The sequence below is a fragment of the Epinephelus moara genome, chromosome 18 (assembly GCF_006386435.1).
Source record: "Epinephelus moara isolate mb chromosome 18, YSFRI_EMoa_1.0, whole genome shotgun sequence".
Lineage (NCBI taxonomy): Eukaryota > Metazoa > Chordata > Actinopteri > Perciformes > Serranidae > Epinephelus > Epinephelus moara.
The window spans coordinates 11,800,548-11,826,959 of NC_065523.1; the positions used below are offsets into that span (position 1 = coordinate 11,800,548).

General features: G+C 41.0%; 1 protein-coding gene across 3 annotated transcripts in view; it reads right to left on the reverse strand.

Annotated features, from left to right (window-relative positions):
- Window positions 1–24,300, reverse strand: part of LOC126405525 (protein shisa-6) — a 104,035-nt gene extending 79,735 nt beyond the window's left edge. For all 3 annotated transcript variants that reach the window (XM_050069289.1, XM_050069290.1, XM_050069288.1), the window contains exons 1-5: window positions 24,242–24,300; window positions 22,799–23,723; window positions 16,631–16,788; window positions 8,508–8,603; window positions 8,006–8,074 (exon numbers count right to left, since the gene is read on the reverse strand). In XM_050069289.1, the coding sequence (XP_049925246.1) occupies window positions 8,006–8,074; window positions 8,508–8,603; window positions 16,631–16,788; window positions 22,799–23,358 (883 nt within the window). In that variant the 5' untranslated portion in view covers window positions 23,359–23,723; window positions 24,242–24,300. The remainder of the gene's footprint in view (window positions 1–8,005; window positions 8,075–8,507; window positions 8,604–16,630; window positions 16,789–22,798; window positions 23,724–24,241) is intronic.
- Window positions 24,301–26,412: the final 2,112 nt, after the last annotated feature.

Sequence of the window (26,412 nt, forward strand, 5' to 3'; positions counted from 1 at the left end):
AAAAAAGTAAGAAATCAGGAAGGGGGCAAACACTTTTTCACACCACTGTACCTTCTGAGACAGACTTATGATTTTGGGCAATTTAAATCAAATTGACTTGACCTAAATTAACCTGAGGCGCAGATCAGTGTCAGATTATACAATATAAGTCCATCAAAGTTAAGGAAAGTTTAGGAAGTTAAGGTCAGACAGGCTTGACAAAAGGAAACATGGCAATTTTTGGCTCTGTTTAGCCTGGTGCTGCTTCAAGAAGCCGATAGCAAAGACTACAGTATGCCATAGAGAGTATACATTCAAGATGTTTACTTTTATAAACAAAGCAAAATGATGCAAATTGATGCTAAGTCATTGTGGTCTCAATGAAAAAGAGAGAAGCCACACATTCTTTGCGAGAGACAGAGAATGACAAGACTATCAGTCAACACTGTGTCCCCTTTCCCCTTCTGGTGATCAGTAAAGTTCTCTATGTATTTAGTACTACAGATCATGGTTCTGACCCAGCCTTACAGAGGTAAGATAAACACAGGAACATTACCCTTGATCTTTTCTGGCCAACAATAATTCATGTCATCTGAAAAATATTTCAGCAACCAACCTATCTCCTTTCCCAAACATTACCACGGAAAAAAAGGAGAAAGCAAACCTGGCCGACATTGGTCGATCTGACAAGCTAACTCCTCTTGATGTCCCTATACGTTTTGCTAATACTTGCTAAATTAAGATGTGACCATAGATTGTATAAAATAATGGATGTAGCTACTGTGACAACACCTATTGGTTTCTTTGGGCTCCTGTTTTGAAGCCAAGATTTCAGCATTTCAGCCGCTACCATCTTGGTATTTTTTTGGAGTCAGAAGTGACCATCATAGGTGCTATATCATAGGCAACTGGACTTGCTTGAGTTTCTTGAAGACATTTCGCCTCTCATCCAAGAAGGTTCTTTAGTTCTAAAAGACTGGTGCAGAGTCACAGGCTTTAAACTCTGTGTGGGTGTGAACCTTTACAGAGGTGTTGAGCTCACATGTAAGCTCTGAGTGTCAGAGTCGTTAAGGTCACCATGTGAGTTGTTGACCCACCTGGCCATCTTGTGTGTCATTAGACGGCTGGGTGGGTCAATGACTCACATATGACCTTAACGACTCTGAGACTCTGAGACTCAGAGCTCTCATGCCAAGCTTGCAAACGTCTTCAAAAAACTCAAGCAAGCCCAATTGCCTCAAGTGGCTGTTTGATGAAGTGCAGTTTTTTTTTTTTTTTTTTTTCCAACATAGACAAGCCTAGCACATAGCGTATCAAAGTTAGGTATAGAAGAAAAAGGGAATGGACCATGTTTGCTCAACTTTTATTGGAGCACGGAGAGAAAATGGGCAGGACTTACAAAGTGCTAATTGGACCTTTTGGTCTAAAAAGGCAACCAGAGAATGTGACCATGGGGGCTGGGAAGTTGTAATGGGAGCTTTTCATGTCTTGGCTACATGTTTTTACAAAAACAATTCATATGAGCCACATTTATGGTTAAGGTTGGTTCTGTTTTAGCTACCAAAACTTTCTGGTTAAGGTCAGAGAAACATTGTGATCATGGGTAAAAGTCAGGCATGGACTAGCCTTCGGAAAGTTGAGAAATTTTCCCAGTGGGACGGTCTTGTGAGGGCTGGTCTTTTTTTCCCCAACCCTGGCATTAAATACCCTTTGTTAACATCTTATTTTGAAAACTGGATGCAGTCACTCGTATCCTTCCACTAACTTTGCCAAGTCCATTGCTAGCTCTTTCTGTCAGCTTGATCTGGGCAACTTGAATGCATTTATGAGTGGCAGTATATGGGAGTACAACCGTTTTATTGTGGACTGTGTTGACCATGGAGATTTGTTGATCAACAAGCATATGTCAGCGTGAATTGGGTGTACCCAATTGGAGCAGCTAGACAGCAAATTTCCAGACAGCTTTTCAATGCCAGTCCGCCCCTGGTAAAAGATGCAGAACATGCAGTGGTTTGTGTAGAAAATAATTCTTCTTTTCTTGCCAGATCAGGAGGCAGATGTGAATCTCAAACATAAAGCATCTCAACCACTTTTGATCATTGCACAGGTTTCATTCAGGTTGAGGATTCTCATCTGTTTGAACATCTACTGTGAGACAGCCGCTTGCCTTCCATCAGAATAAACTCACTGCGGTCCAGAGCTGTTAAATGGCCGCTTCACTGCAGACAATCCATCACAGTGAATAGAGACGGACAGACAGGGACAGTGAACACACCATTCTCCCCCAACACTCACTGATATCAGACATAAATCCATCCCTCATAGCCTTGGCACTGTCCTCGCACACTCCAATACTCCAGCAGGTAGACCAGCGGTGCTTGTGTGTCTGCGTGGATCCACACAAAGCTCGGAGTGCCGTGTTATATCACGGTTGCATGAATATTAATGACAACATTACTTGGAGCTTTGTTTAGCAGCTTGTTAGCTCTGACGTACATTCGATTCTGTACTGTTTGTACTGTTCCTTTCACTACGGCACTCCCACGCAAACAATGAAATGTTACACACATGGTTGAATTTGAGGTCATAGCCTCTCATGCTCAGACGTGCTTTGTCTTGGAAAACAGAGGATTTTGAAGGAATTATTGTAAATGTTTTGTTTGTCTACAGCGTCTAACATTTGAAATGCAAATAAGCGCAGCTGGAGCGGGCTGCCACTCAAAGCTTTTAATGTAAGTACATGTACCGCAATACAGAAATACTCTTTTACAAATTCAAGTCATGAATTCAAATATTTTATCAACAAATGGACCAAATAAAAGTGCTGGTTATAAAGAGTGTTCTGTGGTTCTCCCGTTGGGTGAAAAACAATCATATCTTCAGTTTTGTGGATTTTTTGTTTGTTTCTGAGCAGTTAAAGAAGAAAAGAAAGAGAGAGACAATCAGGAAAGTACAAGGGACAGAGGAGATTAAGGATGAACAGAAGGGAAGATAGGAGAGAGGAAGGAAGGAAGGAAGTAAAGAGGTAAGAATGCATAGACAAAATAAGGAAAGTGTGTAAGGAAGGAAAAGGAAAGGAGGTTAAAAAGAAAGAAATCACGTAAGAAGGAAGGAATCATGCAAGGCAGTGAGGGAGGGGGCAAGGAAGAAGGGATTATTCAAAAGCCCTTTTTACACTGCCTCTTCCAGGCACGAATTATACGCCACTATGCCACCACAGAATGGGAGGACAGAGTGGTAGGTAGTAACAGCACCGAAACAACCTCTGTATAAATGGAACAGCTGGCAGGACGTGTTTTGTGTGCAACCCACTGCAGGAGATTTAAAAAGTAGCTGATAGCAGTTAGTAGCTAACTCAAAGAAAAAGAACAGCTGTCAAAAATGTCTTCAAATTGGGAAAACAATGAGGTCCGGGAGCTCCTGACCCTCCGAGCTGAGGACCAGATCAGCCGCCATATAACAGCGATGGTAAATGATTGTTATTGCCATGTTAATGCCATTGTTATTGTTTAGAAAGCCAGCTGATGCCTGTGTTATATGTCACACTAGAGGCCGATGCTGTTGTGTAAAATGTCACGCCTGTCACACATCTTTTGCTTCTGCCATGTCAGGATGCTGTCTGAAATCACACACTGGAGCAGCACGATGCCTCTGTTGTTTAGTTCTGTGTAAAAATACAAAAGTGCCCTAAAGACGGGACTTAGTGTTGGATGTATTGTACGATTTGATGTAAAAAGGGTGAAAGGAAAGGAGGGAAACAAAGGAAGAAAAGAAGAGGGGAAGAAGCAAAAGAACAAAGGAGGGGAGAAAGCAAGGAAAGCAATAAAATAAAATAATGAATTAGAGGAAAATTGGAAGCCAGAAGGAAATAAAGAAGGAAAAAGTGTGTAAAAAGTACAAAATTTCCCTAAAATCAAAGCATCTCAAAACAGTACCTACGTACATTTACTCAAATACTGCAGCAGTTAACCATTTTCCACCTCTTCAGATAAAACCAGAATGATGAACCCAGGGGGCAGGGGGGTCAGATGACCTGTGCAGATATGTTTGCCATAGATGTTATCTACCAGAGAAATGAGATATGAGGTGTCTGTACAGCAGTGTTGGAGCAGGGGCAGGATGCAGTCAGCGGTGACATGGTGCACATCTGTCAGTCTGCTTCCCCTGAACAGGAGGTGCATGTGTGTGTGTGAGGGGGGGGGGATAGAGAGCCTGCCGACAGCCAGCTGTTAAACTAAGACATGTACGACGGAAGCTGACAGGACCTCCGCTTTGAAGTGACAGCTACCGCCATCAGGCCACTAAAGCGTGTCACCTAATAGGTGCAGCGAGAGGGTGACGGGTACAGTCAGTCAGGAGAGGGTCGCTGCCTCAGACGCCCTTTTAAAATATTGGTCTTTAGTTGCAGCTGTTTAAACATCCATCTAGTTCTTACAAATATGTGTTTAACCCAAAAGTGTGTTGCTCTCTCCTCTGCTAGGTGAAATAATAAAAGATAATACAAACCTACAAAATGTACATACTTTCAGTTTTGTCAGTTGGTTTCCTTACTGCCTAAATTTTTGTTTGTTTGAAACTTGGAATTAATCTGGGAAGTGCAAGAGCTTTTTTTTCAGTTTCAATTTCCAGCACAGTTGAATAAACACAGACGTTTCTGTTAGGCTTTCTTCAGTGTGTGATAGTCATTTGTCTTCAGGGTTGAGTCACTAAAATATGTCACAGACAATGAATGTCAGTCAATTCATCACCAGCAGCAGAGCAGGTATTTTTAGGGGTATAGGTGTCCTTAGATTTGCCTCACTAAACACTAAAAGTCTTCTCGAGCCACATAACTTTAGTTTTTGACAAATATATAATACTGAAACAAAATTACCTATACATTCTACAGTTTTGTTGTCCTTTTATGAAACTGGTTATATACTTTCCAACATATTAGAGAGCAGAAACAGAAATGCTGTTGTCCGTAGTTCATGTGGCACATTTCAACGGGATAAGCAAAGTCTGTATCTTCCTTAAATTTACTGACATCTCCTGGAAATCATGTCGAGGCTCTGCGTAACAAAACACAAACCTTGCAAAAAAAAAAAAAAATTACTACCTTGCGATTGAATGCCTCTACAAACTAATCAAATTGCAGCTACAGTATATCCATGTCTGTGAAAGCATGGATGCTTATACATCTTTCCCCCAGCAACACAGAAGATCTATCCAAGCAGCACAATTTCAAGGTGGGTACCCGGGATTAGTGTCACCAATGCAGTATCTGACAATCTCTCCCCTTCTGTTCCTGAGATATCATATGGTATTGAGTAATGTCCAGAAAAGTGATTATGATGTCACAGTGAAGATGACCTTGGAGTTATTGATATATAATGTCATCACTTCATCATTTTATCCTTAAACATTAGTGTAAAATCTTATCATTATTGCACCAGTTACTGAGCTAATACAGCTCATGAGCCAATGGCTAAGACACCAGCAACATAGTAGGAACATGTTAGTGCTAGAAGGTAACAACAGCCTTGAGATTCTTTTTATTTTCTCAGTACTGAGCAACAATAGCTTCTGCCATTTTATTTGAGTTTTGGCCAAAAACATGTTTTGTGAAGTCACAGCGACCTTGAAATTTTACCCTTGACCACTAAATTCTAATCAGTTCATTTTTGAGTCCAGGTGGACATTTGTGCAAAATTTGAGGAAAGTCCTTCAAGGCCCTCTTGAAACATTACGTTCATGAGAATGAGATGACTGCAAGGTCACAGTGACCTTAACCTTTGACCACCAAAATGTATAAGTTCATTGTTGAGACCAAGTGAATGTTTGTCCAAAATTTGAAAAAGTTTGCTCTTGAGATACTGCCTTCACAAGAATGAGATACAAGGTCACAGTGACCTTGACCTTTGACCATCAAAATGTAATTTGCTTTTTCCCCCAAACATAGGTCTGTTTTCATCGCTGCATTTCCAGCAGGGATTTTAAAACCAAAACCAGGTATTCTAAGCCAAAACATGATCTATTACAATTCATAACCAAGTGTTTTTTATTACTAAACATAGTCATACATAAAGCACAAGACTGCCAAAAAGTAAAGTGTCAATCTATCAGCTACATAATGATGTACAAATGTGACACATATGTGGTTTGCAGACATTTACAATGCCAGTATTTATTCTGGCGATTGGACTGGTTTGAAGCCAAAAATAATCTTTTTTTAACAGTAAAAATTTTTTGTGTTTTTTTGTGTCTAAACTGCACGTTATCCACAGTGTTGTTGAAACATAAAGAAACCTTAAGTTTTTGTCAACAGCTGTTTAATAGCTGATAATGGTATTCTAAATATACTAGTCATAGTGGCATGAGCGCCTGTCGATAACACTCACAACCACTACTGACGCTTCCTTAATAGAAAAAAAAACATTTAAAATGGGTAATACCAATGTGCATGACACTATTATAGTCACATGTCATCTGTGTTTGGCCCTTTATGGTAGATCATTTGTGGTGGAATTTTTACTTTACAAATTATGGACATGGCAGATTCTCATGGCACGGGATTTAGATCGCAGCCAACCTCCGCAATTATAACAAATTACTAGAGGTCTCCGGGTAATACTAGTCCTTGCAAATAAGGTTATAGAGTCTAGATATTGTAGATTTTGTATCCATATTTAACCTGACTTTAACCAAGATGCCTTCTCACCTGCAAATTATCAATGGAGAACACACTTATTTGGCATCATGAGGCGATATATGCAGTGTTTGCGTGCTAAGAGGTTACAGCATAGCAACAAAGTGAGCACACATGTAAATGTAACTATACTTAAGGGTGTAGAGGCTGCAGAGAAACCAGGTGGGGGCCACAAGAACTGTGTTTGGTCACTTTGAGTTATGTGTGCTGGAAGAGATTGCTGATGGTTAAGACAACGTGGAGCAAGTTGAAGAAAGGCTTAGAAGTCTTTTCCTTTTCAGTAACACCAGACATGTTTTATGATCCAGCAAACCCATTTCCACTGCAAAACTTCTACTTGCAGAAATTGTCGCTCTATATCACAAAGACTCCAAAATAAAGCTGTCAGGTTACAATCATTGATTCACTAAAATACACCTCTTACGGAGAAACAGCTTTCGGTGCAGCATTCTCTGGATATTTATGTCACATACAGCAGCAATAGTAAAGTAACCTGTGTGCAATAAACTAGAGGTCTTCATGGGTCCAAAATGATGAACCTGATCTGACACAGAAGCTACAAAAAAGTGTATACATTCATTTTACAAAACAAAAGGGAGAGACCCAGGGGAAGTCAAAACCATGCACATATTTATGGCTTTTTCTCCATTACAAGTGGATGAGGTGTTTTTGTAGATCTACAACACAGACTGATGAATCACTGTTAAATCTGGATTCTGATTCATTAAAATGCTTTCTCACTCTAGTGAAGGCCTTTACAACAAACAGAGGGACTGTCACACATGGCTGAACAGAAACTATATATGCCCGAAGATCAAGGAAAAAGAAATCAACATCAGACTCACACTGTGATTGATGATTACACAGAAAATACACCGTCATAAATGAATAAATGTAAATCAATCCAACAGTAACTAAATCAAACTTTTCACTTACCTTGCAGACACCTAAGTGTTTATCAGCTGCCGAGACTCACACTTTTAATGTGTCAATGTCTGACACCTTCACCTGTCTATAAAAGTCATAATAAAGTAATAAACTCTATGACTGTATGCCCATCACATTCATTCATACCTCTTGTTAAACAACCACCAGCGGAAATATTTTGGCTCAGAAAACCACCTACAAAACAAAATAAATAAAATATCACAACTCTGGCACTCCGCACCCAATGACTGAGCTGTGATTATCGGCCAAGGGCACTCCACTGCTTCTGTGTGTGTGTGTGTGTGTGTGTGTGTGTGTGAGTGAGTGAGTGACTTTTCATATCAGGTGCGAGCAGAAAGCAGGTTGTGTGGCTTTTTCTCCGGCAGAAAGCGAAACATTTGGAGAACGTACCGTAGGACATGGGGATGTCCAGATCGCCCTGCCAGGACATCTGCCCCGATTCGTCTATGGAGTGCTGCGCTGTAAAAACACGACAACGGGCCTCTTGTTTACAGCTCATTCTCACTCCAACACAGCTTCGGATTCATTAAAGCTCTAAAGGAGTACAATAGTGGGGGAATCTACTACTGTGCCGTGCTGCCTTCACACTGGCGGAAGTGTTACTTTGTCATTGGAAGTGTGGATTTAATCACAGATAATAAATGTGTGTGTGGACTTTGCAAGATGTCACTTCAAGCCATTATGTGTTGTAATGTCTAACTTCCACTGAGCTGGAACAAAAGTCACAGGCACATTATTTGTTTTTTTACTGCACGGTCCTGTGCATACTTGTTAAGCAGAAAGAGAACGACAGCATGACACAGTGGCTTTGTAAGTGAAATGATTATTATTCTGAGCCAGGTTTTCAGGGCACTGGGGGGTAAAAAGAACATGTAATGAGGATGGACTTTACCTTTCAAGTGGCCTCGTCCGAGTGTCACAAACCCAGAGGAAATGAAGTTGTGCATGTCTTGACCTCCACTGCGCAGGTTTTCTTTGCCATAGTGCCCTGATGGGACAAAAAATTGTGAGAAATGAATATTACAGAAAACTATCTGAGGACAGTAGGGCTTGATGTTCTCTTTGCATAAAGTTGTAGTCACACCAGAAAGTGGTACAGTGTAATTCATCTGTGTTGTGAAATAGCTGGTGCTAGAGGCTTGGTGACACAGACTGCTAGCAGAACTAGTTATTGGGGGGGCTGCTTCTTGTTCTGACAACCCAGTATGAAAAATGTCCCATTGGAGCAAAAGCCCATTTCTCTGAAGTCCCATTTCTTTGAAAATACACATTTCCTGCAGTTAAACAACTCAAATGCCTGAAAAAATACTTTATTTGTACATTATTTTGTAGCCGATACATTTCTCAATATCACTGCAGTGAATGTGCGTGGTTAGGTTTAGGCTCAAAAAGACGCTTGGTAGTGGTTAGGAAAAGATCACGTTTTGGCTTTAAACACCCATGTTTGGTGGCACAAAAGCCACTGGAAAAGAACAGAGGGGTCAGTTAAAAATCCCTTGGGTTCTGGGGCTGAAATGCCACTGGGAAACGCTGCAAAGGGGCAGTAATAATATCTAGATTGGTGTCTCAAATGCCTCTGAGAAATGCTACAAAGGATCAGTAAAAACACCCAGGATCGGTGGCTCAAACACCTCTGAGTAACACTACAAAAGATCATTAAAAACAAGCAGGATTGGTGGCTAAAATGCTGCTGGGAAACTGAAACCAACTGCAATGAATGTGTATTACCGTAGAAACGGGACTTTGAATCAATGGCGTTTATTTTTCCTGTAATGAGCTCTCGGACAAACGGGCTTTCGGTCCAATGTGACATATTTCGGAATAATGGAGCGTTAGAATTTTTAGCCATTGGAATGGGAACTGCCCATTGGTTTGACAGCCCATTGGTTCGACATCCCATTGTTCCGACCATATTAAACTCATTGTTCCGAAGTCCGTTCCGAAATCATCATGATGCCCTGTGGTTAAGGTCTGGTTAGGTTTAGGCACAAAAACCACTTGGTTAGGGTCAGGAAAAGATCATGGTGTGGGTTAAAATGAAAAAGAAAGTGACAAACTCATAAGCCGTGAGCCTGCTTCGCCTCAAGCGCACCATACGCCCGCCGCGAGCCGTTCAGCACCGCGGACAGTCGGACTAATGGGATGTCGAACCAATGGGCTGTCGAACCAATGACATGGACCCATTGGAACAATGGCATTGCACCAGTTACTGAGCTAATACAGCTCATGAGCCAATGGCTAAGACACCAGCAACATAGTAGGAACATGTTAGTGCTAGAAGGTAACAACAGCCTTGAGATTCTCTTTATTTTCTCAGTACTGAGCAACAATAGCTTCTGCCATTTTAAAGTATCCAGCTCTCTGTTTCCTCAAAGGTCAGCACTGTCAAGGAGACAGTTTGCTAATGGTCAATGGCACAAAGTTAAATTCAATGCAAAAATGTATTTATCTCACCTCACTAGCAAATCCACTGATTGTGGCTGTTCCATCACAATTCACTGCAAAATATCACCATTGTAAATGCTGGAGTGACTGGCCTTAACTATAAGGAGGATCTGTACTCAACTCCCCAGTCATATCTGCCATTTTATAAAGAAGTAGCCACGGATGACAAGAATACTAAACAGGGCTAAAATGGCACAACTGACTCTCAGGTGGGATCATCAGCTCGTCAATATGTATCACTTAAGGATGCCAGTGATGCAGTCTGCAGGTTTCAGAACTTTTTTATCATCCATTTATCAAACCCCCTTCTCTTTCTTCACAGTAAGTGAAATATTACATTTAATTTAAGATAAAATTGCGGTGCTTTTGGCTCCTCAGAGGATGGTGATTGCAGTTGGACACACTTGGTTTTAGACAGGATTCAAGCCCCCCTTCTTTGAGGATGCCAGTACACCTCAGGTATCCACTCTTCTGGATTTCCCCTGTGTTAAAAGACCACTCCGTAATGCAATTTGTACCACATCACTGTTAATTCTGCTCCAGACCAGTGCTGTAATTGAGAGTGTGGCCTGAACACAAAGGAGCAAGGCAAGGTGCCTGCTAGCACCCTGACAGCTTTCAATTGTTCTGTCAATCACAGACAAGTCTTAAGAAGAAATAAAAGAATGTAATGTCGACACAAACAGCAAAAAGAACAAAAAACAAACCAACAAAAAAGTTGGTTTATAAAACCTCACCTCTCTTTTCCAACTCTATATTAGCCAGCAAACCGTTAAATGCCTCTTTCTCCGAGGAACCACTTCCAAGTCAATAACATCACTCAGACCTTTGGCCCTCGGGAAGCTGGTATTGAACAGCATTTCAGATTATCATAATGAGAAGAAACACCTGGGACCATTAGGCCTGGTCTTCATCGCACCAAGGTTTGGCACTCAAGCCAGAGCAACACAGCATGTTTGTTTCATTTTATCAAACCCAGAGGATGACTATAAACTGATTACTGACGCGCTCGTTGTTGATTTGGGACCTTCTAAGAAATAAATAAACGAAGAAAGTTACAAACATATTTCCCTGCATTTTGTGATTTTTAACAGCACAGTGTTGTGTCTATGTAGATGATACAGTAGAGTATATCTGTGTGATGTCTCCCACGGTGAAATGCAGATGATTCATAACCTCCACATGCTCCAAGGACGGCACCATGGAGCTGAAAGCAGGTAGCTGGAGACGCTGACTGTGATATGAATTGCTCCCATGTGGTAGGACAAACCTATAGCCCCTTATCTACTGCATAATGAAAAAAGACCTAACGGTTCTTATAGAGAATAACCACAATATTAAAGTTTTTCATCACACACTGTATTCATGAATGCAGGGGGAAGTGCTTTAGTTCAGAGATGGAAACTTAAATCTCCTGATAAAAGTGAAGTTTACAAAGTAGTATTTGAATTAGTCTTGCTCACCAGACCTTTCTCAAGAAAAGAAAGGTCTGGCTGGGCTGACTCTCACTTTAAGATTGGAGAAAAAAACGCTCTGGCTGCTTGTATTTCTTTCAGCCAATCACAATCGTTCTGGGCGGTGCCACAGCAACGGTGCGCTTGCAAAAATATTGCCGGGGGGAAACAGGTTTTGGTGTAACACGCCCCCAAAAATATCGCCAACAGGACGCAAACCATGGCAGAAAAATGGCTACATCCCCGCAAGATCAAACACCGCAAAAGTTAGTAAAGGACGTGTTGAAAATGGTTGAAAACTGCTACACAACCAGAGGTGGTAGGGCGGGACTTCAGCGGGTGGCTCATTCCGCCCAATGAGAGGCTGATCTGTGTAGCGAACTTCTGCCCACTCAGACTATATTTGAATTAACCTTTAGGAAAATGTCATTAGATTGAACATAAATTACTGTTAACTGTTAAGGTCTACTAACCATACAATCACAATTTTCATCAACAGATGGAATGATTTTATTGAACTATAAAACACCTCCCTCCACCAGGGTGTTCTCATGCACTGTTTGTATATATACCTACAAATAGTGATGAACCACAATTTGTGTGTAACCCATGTAATCAAGAAGGCTGCGATCATGTGACAATAATAGTAGTAAGTAAGTAAGTAAGTAAGTAATAAGCTGATCGGAGTAAAGAAGGAAGTAGTATAAAGCCTGAAAGTTCGTGAAAGGAGGTACGTTGTGTTGATGGATGGGTCAGACAGCACAGGACTTTCCCCCAGTAGACTGGTGTTCAGGACCATGTGAAACCAAGTGAACTTTGAGTTATTTTAAGGTACGTCGTCACTCTGTTTCTTTTCCTAAACCTAACCAACAGAACTTTACATGCCTTAGCCTAACCTACGTAACTTTATGTTGAGTATACAGGTATATTATCATTTGTTGGGCATTAACCTTGTAGATATCATACAAAGCTTGAGGATACTTTGCTCTCGACATACTTTTGAGTTCTTTTGGTCTCGGGTTGTTTTTCATGGCTGGGGCCACTTAGCTCCAATAAAGGGAAATCACAAAAGAATAGTCTGACATTTTGGTAAACAAAATGCATGTTCATTTTCTTTTTTTTTTTTTCTTCTTTTTTTTTAACCTTTATTTAACCAGGCAAGTCATTAAGAACAAATTCTTATCTTCTTGCTGAGTTAGATGAGATGATTCACAGAGTGTAAATTGTTTTGACTTCAGTTGAGTAAATGCAGGCACAAACAGTCTGTAATCGTAACTCTACAAGCAGACTGAGACATCTAGACTCATCAGCATCATGACGCCATTCTTTGAAAAAAATCATCCCAAAGTTGGTCTCCTGCCATTTCATAGTCAACTTCTGCAGGGTTTTAGCACTCAAATGAACCCAGTTGCCATGAGTGTCCTTCGAGATGATTCCATTCTGTCTGCAAAGTGTGGAAGACATTTGTCGCCTATTTTCACAGCACCATAGAAACTTTAGAGCACAAAAATGAGAGAACAGAACTCAGGGAAATTGAAGTGATAATGCCCACTCAAGGACAGTTCTGGAGAGGTACTATCCATACCCCAAGACACACTTCATCAGCATCTCATCTAGGTATAATATCTCTTCTGGAACATCGAGTGGGATGAGTTCACATGGTATATTGCTGATGCTTTGAGTTCAAATCCAGAAATCCACCATTGCTGCATGCCATCAGCCTCCTTTTATTGTTTTTTCCCCTTGGGCTAATACTTTCCTATTTGGTAGGAATGCTTTAAAACTGCTCTCTTTGGCTTAATTGTAATTTTTATTTTATCACTTATAGAGTGTATAAAAAGGAGTGATAAAAAGGATTGCACAGAGAGAGTGAGCTACAGACAGGACACCATCAATTGAGTGAGGCTCCTGACAGCACCAATATATTTTAGACTCCTTTATGCTACTACATCAAAAAAATCTATTCAAATCTATCTTTATTCTCATTAACTTTGATCCGTCGCTGTGACCCAGGAGATGGTTTCAGACCAAAGAATTGCTGTAGCTGCTGGCTTCCCTTATAAGGGCCATCTTATAAACTAGATGTGGATCATAGACCATTTTTCTTTTCCCAACCACTTTTCCTTCACCTCAGTGAATAACACCATGAAAGTAGATATTGTAAAGAAAACATGACCACTGCTCCCACTGAGGTGAACTGTACCTTTCACAGAGGGATTTGAAAATGGAATATTGATTGGATACCTGTACTTTCTTTATATAAAGTGTTTTATTTACTTAACCTATATATTTATTGGAGACCTCAAGGGCAAAATAAATTCTGAATCTGTGAAAATTGATTTAACCTTGATGTCTTCAATCATAAAAGGTCATACCAAGATTTTTCTAAGTGGCCAGTTATCCAGCTGTCTATCTAGCTATCTATGTAGCTGAAACCAAATAAATATAAACAAGCTGTGCTACTCAGCAATAAAGAATAAAAAGTAAGCACTAAAAATAAAGTGTGAAGGTCAAAATTGTGCTAGTTTTCCTTTCTGCTTTTACAATATACTAACTTTTATAAAAACAGAGACATCATCTGCATATTGTAACCCTCTGGCATCAGTGAAAAAAGGTGTGTGTGTGTGTGTGTGTGTGTGTGTGTGTGGGGGGGGGGGGGTACCTATGGGGGATGACAAAAATGAATCAAATTTCAATTAATAAACTACCAGTCCACATGAGGACTGATTCATGCATTTATCTATTTATTTCCATATCTATGGATATGGAGGGGGGGGGCACAAACTCACACAAGCAGACCACTGACACAAATAAAATGATTAAACATGCATGTGCACAAAACCACAGGAACACACATGCAGCCACACATTAATAAAAGGTACTGTAGTAGCAGTAGAATGTTCCAGTGCAAAGAGTTTATACTGGAAAATTTCAATAGTAACACTTAGAGAAGCCCAACAACAGCTTGAGCTAGATATTTCATACCCAGAAGTTGCAGTACAAATATAATGAGCTTTGACCATTTCTACACCGATAAAAGAACAAAGTCATCTTTTTTAAATTCACACCACCGTCATGAATTTGTCATAGAAATCTGAGTCATGTCTTCCCTGGAGTGTCTCCATGCCTGCTTGGACACCCTCCACCCTCCTCTCTGATGCCTTCTCCCTTTAAAAGCATTCACCCCTGCACTGTGACGTCCTGCTTCTGTTCACGCAGCAAACAATAGCAGGCTGCTATGACACAGGTTGGGCAATTAAGACATATTTTCTGTGGGCACTCAATATTATGAACAAAATAACAATGTGTGGCTTTGTGAATCACACAGACAAATGTTGCTTACTCTCTCAGCACCGTAGCCTACAACGACCAGTATAATAAGTTAAAAAATGAGACTGTACAGATATTAGCACCAGGCCAAAGAACACAAATCTAAAAGGCCATGTAATAAGTTTGAATAAAAAAGCCTGTTCCGCCCTGTATGCCCCATACCTCCTCTGAGATGTGCTCAAAGTTCAGACACTTTGCTGCTGCCAATAAAAATGCTGCAGCACTTCAAAAAACATGAGCAAAAAATGTCACAAATCATGCGGACACATTTCAGACACTGGAAAAAGAAATAAAAAAATGTCTTTGCAACAAGGTTTTATGTGGATGCTTTGGAGGGGTGGAATTCAAAACTTAATTTATTTGGTACATTGTTTATTTAGATTTTTATAACCCAGGGCTCCTTTAGCTTGCAAGATGGGCCTTTAACAACCAGTAATACTGCAGGTGCTGCATATCATGGTCCCTTATCATCAAGTTCATAATGTGCTTTACTGGTGCATGCAGGATTATTAAGCAAATTTGCAATAAATTCAATTTCCTCTAAATTAATGGTGATTTATTAACATAGAGGTTTGGTGCCCTGGGGTAGCTGCTCATTTGCCCATTTTGTCTGGTTAATAATCCATTTTTTGTGGCACCTCTGAATGTTCAGGCTGGATGCTTTTTTCTGGTTACCTACTCTTCTGGTCCTTCTCCTGCTTATTGCAAACAAACATTTAACTTCCTGGATTCCTGGGTTTTCTGGTCTTGAATCCCATAAAAACTTTTAATTGAAGGCTGAATATTTATTGCATCGACGACTACTGGCAAAAGTGATCATATCCTTGATAAATACTTTGTGGTTTGTTACTTCAAAGATAAACTCACTGATTTGGTTATAATGTCCAGCAACACTACTAAAATGTCAAAATGTCCTCAATTTATGTTCTGAAACTTGGCAAAGCAGAAGAGAGGACATGATTTCTATAAAAACTATGACACTTTGAATATTGCAGGCATTCAATGAAGAGAAGATTACTGAAGACCAGATTGGTGACCAAGTGTGGAGTAATCTACTTTTCTATAATAGAAGAACAAAGGCAAGCAGCTTCTCTTAATGTCTGGGCAGCTTGTTTACATGAGTTTAAAAAGTCATTCTGCTGCAGAAAGTGAGAAAAGTTGCTCACATCCTGCAGTTCAGTACAGTCTGTATCAGCTCTCCTCTGACACATTCCTTCCATGTTGGATGGTGGTGGTGGTGGTGGTGGTGGTGGAGGAGAGGAGGGTGGAGGCAGGGTGACACAAGAGTGAAACACAACACTGTTGAATCTGGGACACCATACTAGGGCACTTAGCAAACGAGCTGATCCCTGGAGCAGGGATCTGGAGACCGACCGGATAAAAGTAGGAGGAACAGCGTAGCACGACAGAATTATCTCTGGACAAAAAGCTTGCGTCTCCTGCAGAAGATGATAATTTGCATCTCAATTTTGAGCCAATGCTGAGTAGGCTTATGGGGCCGCAGCGTGAGGGAGATGAGAATTCAGCCAGAGCCTTGCATTTAATTCGCTATATATTTCCTTATGTGTTTCCTCTTAAGGAAGATTGAGGGGAAAAGCTTAAGATTCACAGTCCGTCCATCTATTTCAGTGGATGTCAATCAAAAAATGTTGTAGAAGATTAAGGAAAGCGAAGGGGGTCTTTACCATCGTAATAACATAAAGTTGGATTTTTTAAATGGACATGCAGAGAAAGCTACACATGAGATATTTGGCCTTCTGTATAAAAGCAGAGCAATGTCACCTACCGTGGTTTGATGCCTTGGCGTGAACAGGTGTGTAGTGATTCTTCGAGGTTCTGACCGGTGTCTCGTCTTTGGGTGACCCATCAATCGCTGCAATGTTTTCATGTTCATACTGAGATATTGGAACTGGTCCTTGTTGCCTCAGAATGTCTGCCAGGGCTCTGAATCACACCAATGAAAAAAAATTTAATTGAAATGTTTCCCTTTCCCAATTACCAAACACTTCCTTTTTTCTCCACACCGCCCCCCTTAAGGTCCTCCTAATTTATTTAGCTACAGCTCCAATTTGAATCATAGAGGTATGGAGCAAGGCATAGAGGAAATCCTAATTACACCCTGAGTCACAAGGGAGTTAGATTTTCAATAACACAGTACACAAGGTACAGACAGGAACTATTATGTGTGCCGGACTTGAGCTCAAGGCACATTTATTAAGAGTTAAGTCAGTGTCTCTTCTTTGAAGCCACAAAATAAAAGCAATATTTCACCAACACCATTTCCAACTTTTGGAGGCATAGTGTCAGCCTGTGAGATGGAGTGCTGCGTTTTCTTAAAGGAAATGAAAGGGCAATTTAACTGTGTCAATGTCAACCTAAAGCAACCACACATTCCACTTTTCCATAACTCTGTGACTTTGGGAGATATACAGTATATTAATAGCATTTCCCTTCCAGGATGAGCACACTTTAGCCGTTTCTTTTTCGCAGACAGAGGCGACCTGATTTTGCATTGTCCCAGTTGGCTGCTATATCGTGTGCAGCAGGAGCTTCTGTAGTTTGCAAGAGCAGGACCAACTTTCAGTATATGTTTTAATAAGAAAGACTAATATCTGGCCTAGGAAACAAAACCACAGAAGTACAAAAGACTTCTGATTGTTGTCAAGTCACATGGAAATAGCAGGAGCATTTGTCAGACATGCTGTCAGTAACCCTTATAACCCTAACAGAGCCTGATAAATAATGCATTTTTGGTGTTGACACTACTACAATCATATAATAGCTTGAAACATCTGTTACCAATATATTGGTCAATTCTCATTGTTTTTTGCACTCTATCCTAATGAGAAGCATGTAAACTGAAAGCAACAGTGGGCCAAGAACGGACCCTTGGGGAACGCCTCAATTAAACTGATTTATAAAGGGACAGGAGTCTGCTATTACAATATAAACGTGTGTCCTCTGAAAGGTATGAACATTATGAACAAAACAGTTGTAAAGCTCTTAAACAGTGGTTAAGCAATATTCCATATTTTTGATACTGTCAAGAAAGCCCATGAAAAGACCAAAGCCAGCATTTATTGGCCCCTAAGAAGTATTTTCTGTGTGTTGGGGTGGAGGGGGTATCCAAGCCTGGTGTAGCTTTGTCCTCTGTACCATAGGTCTTTATTGCTGTCCAAAAACAATTAAAAACACACCTTTCAGCCACACAATTGCACTGGTTAACATATTCCTTCATTACCACGGACACATACACACTCTAGTTTATTCTGACTCAGTCCCACATACATCGTCCTGCTGCCCCAAATACTCACTAGAGCAACAAATGTGGATTAAACCGCTACTAAAAGTAGTCCCAAAAAATACAAGATTTCCTCTCGTTTGATGAACATTTGCTAAAAAACAAAAGCTATTTTGGGGATTAAATAAAAGACAAAAAAATGAAATCAAAATAGGCCTGAGGGATGCAGACAGGATGGGGAAATCGGACAGAAATGGACTCACACATTGTTGGTTTTGTTTTTTGTCTTGACATTTATTGACAGTACCAAAAATATAGGATATCACCAGCCTTATCCTTTAAAGATTAGACCGAGTGACCAAGACTGTCCTCCAAACTATGACCACATAGGGTGTTTGTACAAGCAGAAATTATGCCCCATATTTATGTGCATTGCTTGGTGGCGACCACTAGTATTACAGGAGCAAAGGAGGAAGTCAGGTGACGTAGTATAAAGAGTGTGAAAGTTGGCTTAGGATGGGAGGGAGGGGAGGCAGATGGGTCAAACTAGCACTGGACTTTCACCTGGGAGCCCGATGTCCATTACCCATGTGAAACGAAAATCAATCGAGTTATTTTAATACTGATGTAGTTTGCTAGTATACAGAACATACTATGTTAGTTATGTATGTCATATGACATATGTCAAGTGACATTACATTACAGTAATCCAATCTATGATACTTTTCTAAACTTAACCGTGAGCTTCCAAGGGCCTCTGTTTGTGTCCCGTATGAAACCAAAAGTCAATGTAGAGTTATTTTGAATGAAACGTACAATGTGTTGATGTATGTCCCAGGTGATGCAATATATCCCAGATGACATATGTCACGTGAAATCCCCTCACGTGACATATGTCATCTGGGATATTTTGCATCACCTTAGTGACAAATATACATATTTTAAGCCTAACCATGATGTTTTTTCAAGACCTAACAAAGGAGTTTGTTACTTAAACCTAACCCTGTAGTTGTGGTGCAACCTCAACTGATTCATAATGTTACCCACCTGTTTAAAACTGTTAGCGGATATTCAAGCTAGTCTGTCATTCACTAGCAGGTGCGCTAATTTAAAAAATATGCCTGCGGGTCGTATTCTGAGATATGAACATATACCTTGGACCATTGGGTTGGAGGACTTGTTGGAGTAATCAGTCTAATCAAAAGCACAACAAAACTTAAAACTGTCATTGTTTGCTATTGTTCTCTAATGGACAAACTATGTAATGACATTGGAAACCTAGAACATATCTTTGGCACTGCTTTGCTATCCTTCTTCTTTTATTGTCCAATATATTTGCTGATACCAGTATTTCTGCAATAGAGCTCAAATGGACTGATAATAAAATGTAATAGCAAACTTCTCATATAAACTTTTAGACTTTTCTGTCCCTTCTGAATTGAACTTTTAGTGATTCTGCAGCTATTTTTGCCCATTCACCATCATCTTGCCTTTTAACTTAGTTTCTCAGTTCTGCAATCGCAGAACAAAGCATTATTCTCACCACCTAGCCAGCATAAATTGCATCTCGGTTTGCCCTGCAGAAGGTGATCAATACAGCCTGTTCAAACCACTGGCTTTAGCTCTCACTCTGCATTTCTTGTGTTTCGGTGAAGGTCACAGACCAAACAGCAAAGGTCTGCCAACAGCTCAGTATTCTGCTCACAGTCCTCCCCTCAGTCACAGAGGTAGGAGTCTAAATTACATTAGAGAAGCACCCACTTTTTAGGAGCAGACCCTTGCCAAATATAAAGCTAATCCCATGTTCCACTACTTCTTTTTGGTCACGGCTGTCAGCATGAATGTCTGCTGCCAGCCTCTGAGGTCTATTCCAGCAGACATCATTACGACAGCTCTATGTGCCAAATGGTCGGTGAAAATAAACAAATCATAAAAAGAAAAAAAAAACACTATTGAGCACCCAGCAAGCCATGCCTCCTCATTTAGTCGACCTCTCGCTAAACTCTCATGGCCCCTGCTCGTATTGAAGTGGTGGCATTAAGCAGATCCACTTGAAAGTACGCCCTATGGCTAGGATTGCAGCGCAGTAAGAAGACATAAACTTCACCATCTCTTCATTTCTCAGAGCAGATATGGAAAAAGTGCTGCATCATGAGCTTTGTTGTTCTTTTTGTTGTTTCAAATGAAACACTGTGTTATAAAGTCTCACGAGTCCTTATGGATATTAAAAGTTGACTGTGCCAACTTCTGAAGAGACACTTACTTACAATCACTGGAGCTTAAATTTAATCTATAACTGATTTACTGAGAGAGCTCCTTTCTGTTGTCAGGGCTAGAATTTAGACATTTTTTATCATCAAAAACTTGTCACTAATTTTTTTTCCTTTTTTTTCCAGAAAGCTGAGTAATCTCCTTTGACATTTTCAAAGCAGCAGGTGCCAAAGTTTCATGACCGAGGCATAACAATGCTCAGTTATTTTTATATCCTTAAATCAACGCAAAACGTCCTCCTCTGCTCTGTCCAGACAGAACTCCAGCTAATGGCAGGTGACTCAAATGACTCTTGGATAAGAGCAATGACTAAGTGACCAGTGGGTGGAAAACATGCATGCATTTTAGTCAGACCTAACCCCTATTAAAAACCCATTTATACTTTTATACATTTTCAATACCTGCTACAAGGGCTTGGGTTTGAATTGTGGGTGGACCCCAAGTGACCAGGATGAATACATGCTTCCTGACCTATGAGAACACCCCCCCCCCCCCCCAAAATAAAAGAAAAAATGTATTAATCCCCAACAAATCTAAAAACTCATGTCGTGCTTTAGGCTTTTCCACACAATACACTAGCCTTAAATTTATGCCAGAAGTGTTACAGGTAGAGCTGCAACTCATGGTTATATTTATTATCGATTAAACATTTGGGCTATAGAAGTAAGAGTGCTGTCCATTATAGACTCCTACAGCCCAATCTGACATCTTTACATTGCTTGCTTTGTGCTTGCAGCACTCCAAAACCACAAAGATTTTCAGTTTATTATAATGGAAGACAAAAGAAAAACATCAAAATCTCGTATTTGAGAGGCGAGAGCCACCAAACGTGTAGTATTTTTGGTTGAAAAATGATAATTAATCAATAATAACAGAAAAAACCTGAGGATAAATTTTCTCTCGATCCCGTAATATTTGAATCATACCAGCTATAGTTACAGGACTCGGATGAGTCAAGCCTGAAGATATTTTGTGTGTGTGTGTGTTTTCTGTGCTTGTGTCACTGGTTTGAAATGGGCGGGGCTCAGTCAGATAGAAGTTGATGTCACATACCTGTAGACCAATCACAATTTAGCACCATTTGACAGTTATGGGGTTGCTTGCTTATGTTTCCCAGGCATCAGTCAATCAAATCTGATCAGCCACACAGTCCTAAAGAAGCTTCAACTTTGATTGTCATGAATATTTAATATCATCAAGAAATACTTTAAATCTAATAACCAAGTTTTACGAATGCTGCCAGAACGATGAGGGTGGTAAAAGCGTTGCGTTACATCTCTTCCTAACGTCACTATATAGCAATTCTGTTCAGCTGGAGACTGAAATGGCCACAGGATGTGTTTTCATGATGCCTGAATGCACCACTACGCTCATGTCACTCCAACAAAACTGAAATTTCCTGGCACCATTTGTAGTTTAGAGCATACTTTACACTACCATGTAGCTTGTGAAGAGACCAGCAGTCTTTCAAATGCCAAATCATGCACTTAATTTGGTCATTGGAGTTGTTTTTGTGGCAACAAAGAAGATGCAGCGTAAGTCTATTGAGACAAGGCTTTGTGGGAGGTGTGTTTAAGGACACAAGTGCAGATAACAGCAGTAATTCAATATATCTATGGTTAAGATGTTGCATGACATCTCTTCCCAACATCACTATATAGCGATTGCCAGAGGATTTGTTTTCATGTTGTCTTAACGCTCATGGAACAATTCAGTGACCACTACTGGTGCCTTGAGCATTAAAAAATTACAGTCCTTGTAGAGGAGACCACTCCCATCAGGGCGAACGTGATCTCTCATAATGGCTTTCAGTGGCATTTACTTTATCCCTCTGGGGTTGAACGGACACAGAATACCACCCGTTCCCCCTCCTGGGATTGACACAGAATGGGATGTGTACCGTGGAAAGGTATACAATCTTGACATTTTTTGACGGGGGAGGCTCTTGGGAGGAGAGTAATGGCACATGTTAAAGGTCATGAGCCTGTTTGAACCCATGATATTGAGGCTGTAAGTTACGTAGGCTGCTGTAAGTCAGTTGAGTCACCAGGATAGATTCTCACTTTAAGGTTACTGGAGGGAAACAACAGTCATGTTTTTACAGTCCACCCTTGCACAGAAAAATGTGTTCAAATGAGTGCCAGACAGCAGATATATGCAGTGTTATGTGACAGTATTTTTCTACACTTTATATCAGTCTGACTATGGGCAGTTCACATTCAACCTGTTTCTTACTAAAAAGATAAGCTGGTAATGCAGTGAGCACACTTTAAGTAAAGCTTTAGGAATATAAAGGTGGGCTTATCCTCAAAATCTGTTTGCTCGCTTAAGGCTGGCATACTGTTTATCTTTAACAGTGTGAAATCTGCTCTGCACAAATTTTATAATGTTTTTTTTTCCAGCTTTTTCATCGTCTATGAAAAATGACAAGGAGAATCTTACCTATGCACATTCATTTCCTGAGGGGGCTTGGTGGCTTTATCATAGGCAACTTTAGCAGAAATCCCAATGGCAATGACGAGCGCTACGACCCCGCAGCTGATGTACACCGTGGTGTTGGTCTGGTCCAGCTCCGGGTCGTAGGTATCACCTGTTGGCGCCGGTGAAGGGGGCTGGGTTTTGATCCAGTCCGGCGTGTTGTAGTTGGTGCAGCTCTTCTGCTCCAGCCGCTTCCCCCGGTCCGCGCAGCAGAAGCGCAGGAAGCAGCTGCCGCAACAGAAGCGGTGGTCGGTGTTGTTGCAGCTGAACTCTTTGTCGTACTGCCCGCTCACGTCGTAGTAGCCCAGGCAGGTGTCGTGCTGGACCGTGGGAGCCTGGACCTGGGTGATCCTCCCCGGGACGGCCGCGGCCAGCGGGACCGCGGTGGTGCTGCCGTTGACCTCCTTCAACTTTGGGGTCCTCTTATTCGAGATTTTGTTCTTTTTGTTGGCGGTGACGGCGCACAGGACATTCAGCGGGTCTAAGTAAATCAAAAGAAGCAGAAGGTGCTTTATCCCCATCATTTGAGGACGCGCTGGTGTTTGTTCTTTGGCCTCCACTCTCCTCTGTCTGATCTTTCTCTCTGAACAGCACTCTTCCACTTCTTACCGCGTGGAGCTTCTTGCGGGTTTCTTCATCACAGGTACTCCTTCATGTGCCAAGCTCTGACTGACGGACTTTGACTGGCAGATTTTGCGCTCATCAGACACACAAAGCATCTTCTGACTTTGCCGTCATCCAGTATGAATCTGTGTTCTTATAAAAGTTTACTTTGGGCAAATGTCCTCTTTGATTTCGGCTGCAGAGACGCGAAGAAGACGCGATGTCCTCTAGGGAAATCTTTACCATGAGATGTGGATCTTGAGTATGATCGGAGCTCGTAGTTACACTGTGGAGAAGAGGGACATGTACAGCGGGATTTAGCCGGTAAAACGCGACTTGATGTGAAGCCAAGTATTAGAATTAGAAACTTTATCAATAAGCAGACATGATAGAAAGGAAAATGTGGGTCACAAATGACTGATTACTGCACTGACTGTAAAGCTGCGAACTCTGTCAGCACCACGGACAGCGCCCAAGTTTCCATTTGGCTGTTTGGAGCGCGTCAGCATCAAAAAGTAAAAAGGCTCGACCTTTTCTCTGTTATAATCTCACTTCTGACATTAAACGGGTGATTTAACTAGAAAATAGATACAATCTCCTGCTCTGAATTACAGAGGGATGAAAAATGTGCCGCTGTGGAGCGTTTTTTCGCCTCATTCGCCTTTATTTTACGCATAAACTTTCTTTTATTAGACTTCCTGAGTTGAAACGGAGAATTAACTTCTATTTTTTTCTTTGAGAGATAAAAACTGAAGAATTAAATGAAAGAGAGAGAGAGAGGATGAGAAGATGAGGAGGACTTACCGGGTTAACGGTGGCCGGTAACGGGGTTGTCTCAGCCACTGCCACTGAATCAAAGAGCCTCAGCAAGACAAGAGGCAAGACCTCTCTCTCCTCTCCGGCCCGCCTCCCTCCACCTCTTTCTCTCTCTCCTCCTCACTCTCTCTCTCTCCCCCTCTCTCTCCTCGTCACCCCCCCTACCCTCCACCCACGTCACCGATTCAGGTACCTCAGTTAATTATCAATCGGCATCTCCCACCCCTGCTCTGGTCATATGGCTCCAGGCTCCACTCGATAACTCGCGGAGGTGGAAAAAAAGCTGAAAGATAACAGTGTATTAGAAGTTGTCTGTAAGAGGCGAGGCGCTGCTGTTGGTGTACATTTACGCATCAGTGCACACACAAGCTGCATCCACTCACAAGTCACCAATCACGTCCTCTGTGTTGCGGTGTGTGTGTGTGTGTGTGTGTGTGTGTGTGTGTGTGGTGTTGTCAGGCAAATGTGAAAACATGCCTGAGCTGGTTTACTTTAGAATTATAAATCAAATGCCATGCAAGTGCAGAGGGGGAGATGGAAGGGATTTGGTTGCTTAAAAATGTCCGGTGCCAATTGGGATTTTTGGTCTGGTTTTCAAAGTAAAAGTAGGTATTACTGGATGTATGGAAAAGGCTGTATGAGGGAAAAGAAGTTCTTAAATTAAGCACAAAATTCTGACTTTTACTCTGAGATTTTTTCTGAAATTTGACTTTAATATTGATTTGGTTTCTCAGAGTTTGTTCTCAGAGACATTTATCTACAAATGTCAACTAAATGTCAACTTTATTTCAAGCATGTAGTTTACTCTCAGAATTCTGAAAATTGTGACTTAAATGTCAAACTTTTGGTTCTTTTAGTGAAACGTGGCTTTATAAAGAAATTTGACTTTATTCTCAGATTTCATAAACATTTTGCAAAATTTCAAAAAAAATTCTCAGAATTCACTGAACTGTCAGAATAATGCTGATTTTGATCTGATATTAATAAGTTTTAGTCTTAAATTTGACTTTGATATTATGAATGGATTGCCAATGTGTTGAAGTCTCTTTACCACCATCCATCCATCTATCCATCCATCCATCCATCCATCCATTTTCATCCACTTATCTGAGGCTAAGCAAAGCACCCCAGATGTCCCTCTCCCCAGCAACACTTTCCAGCTCCTCCTGGGGCATCCCAAGGCATTTCAAGGCCAGATGAGATATGTAATCTCTCCAGCATGTCCTGGGCCTACCCTGGGGTCTCCCACCAGTGGGACGTGGACTTTAAGCACCTCGCCTGGTATGGGGACACTGGGGCGACCCCAGAGCCAGACCTGGGGGGGGAGCTCGCCAGTGAGCGTCTGGTGGCCAAGGGGCCTGGTCAGGCTCATCCTGAATAGGTAACATGGAACTGCCACCCTGTGGGCTAACTAACCACAATGACAGGAATCATGGTCTGGTGCATTGTGTGCCAGGCAGCAGATAGGGGTGGAGTCCCAGGTGTGCTGATCCCTGGCGTCTTAGACTGGCTCTCGATACCACCTGAATTCCAAATGTATCTGAAACTTCTAAATTTGGCTTTTTTTTTTTTTTTTGACTTTGGTACATAAATAATAACCTTATTCTCTGATGTTCTAATTTTAAAAACTTTTATCTTAAATTTAGGCTACAACTTGATTTACAGGATTCACTAACTGTCAGAATTGTCACTTTTGTCAGAATTCTGACTTACAATTCATAGATTTAACTTTCTGTGACTTCATTCTCATGTGTTATTCATACGTAAAACTCAAACTTTATTCTTAGACTTCACTCTCAGAATCGAAAATCTGAGTTTGATGACAGAATTCAGACAATTTGAAAGAAGAGGTTGCTGCCCCCATCCTCCTCCACAGACTGGATTTCTTTAAGAAGCACATTAAACGCATGCCCTACTGTTTCATCCATCAACATTCAGTTCATTTAAAGATCAATTAATTTATCAGTTCCCTCCATATTGCAACGGTCCATCTCCACAAAGGCATTACAAGGAGAAAATAGGGAGTGGACGACAGATATTAATAAGGTATGGTCTTTTTCATTTTGATGGAGGTTTAATCGTATTCACAAATGTGTTTGAATCTGGTAGATCTGGTCGTACCAGATGGTAGAAATGAGCACATTAAAACATCCCAGACA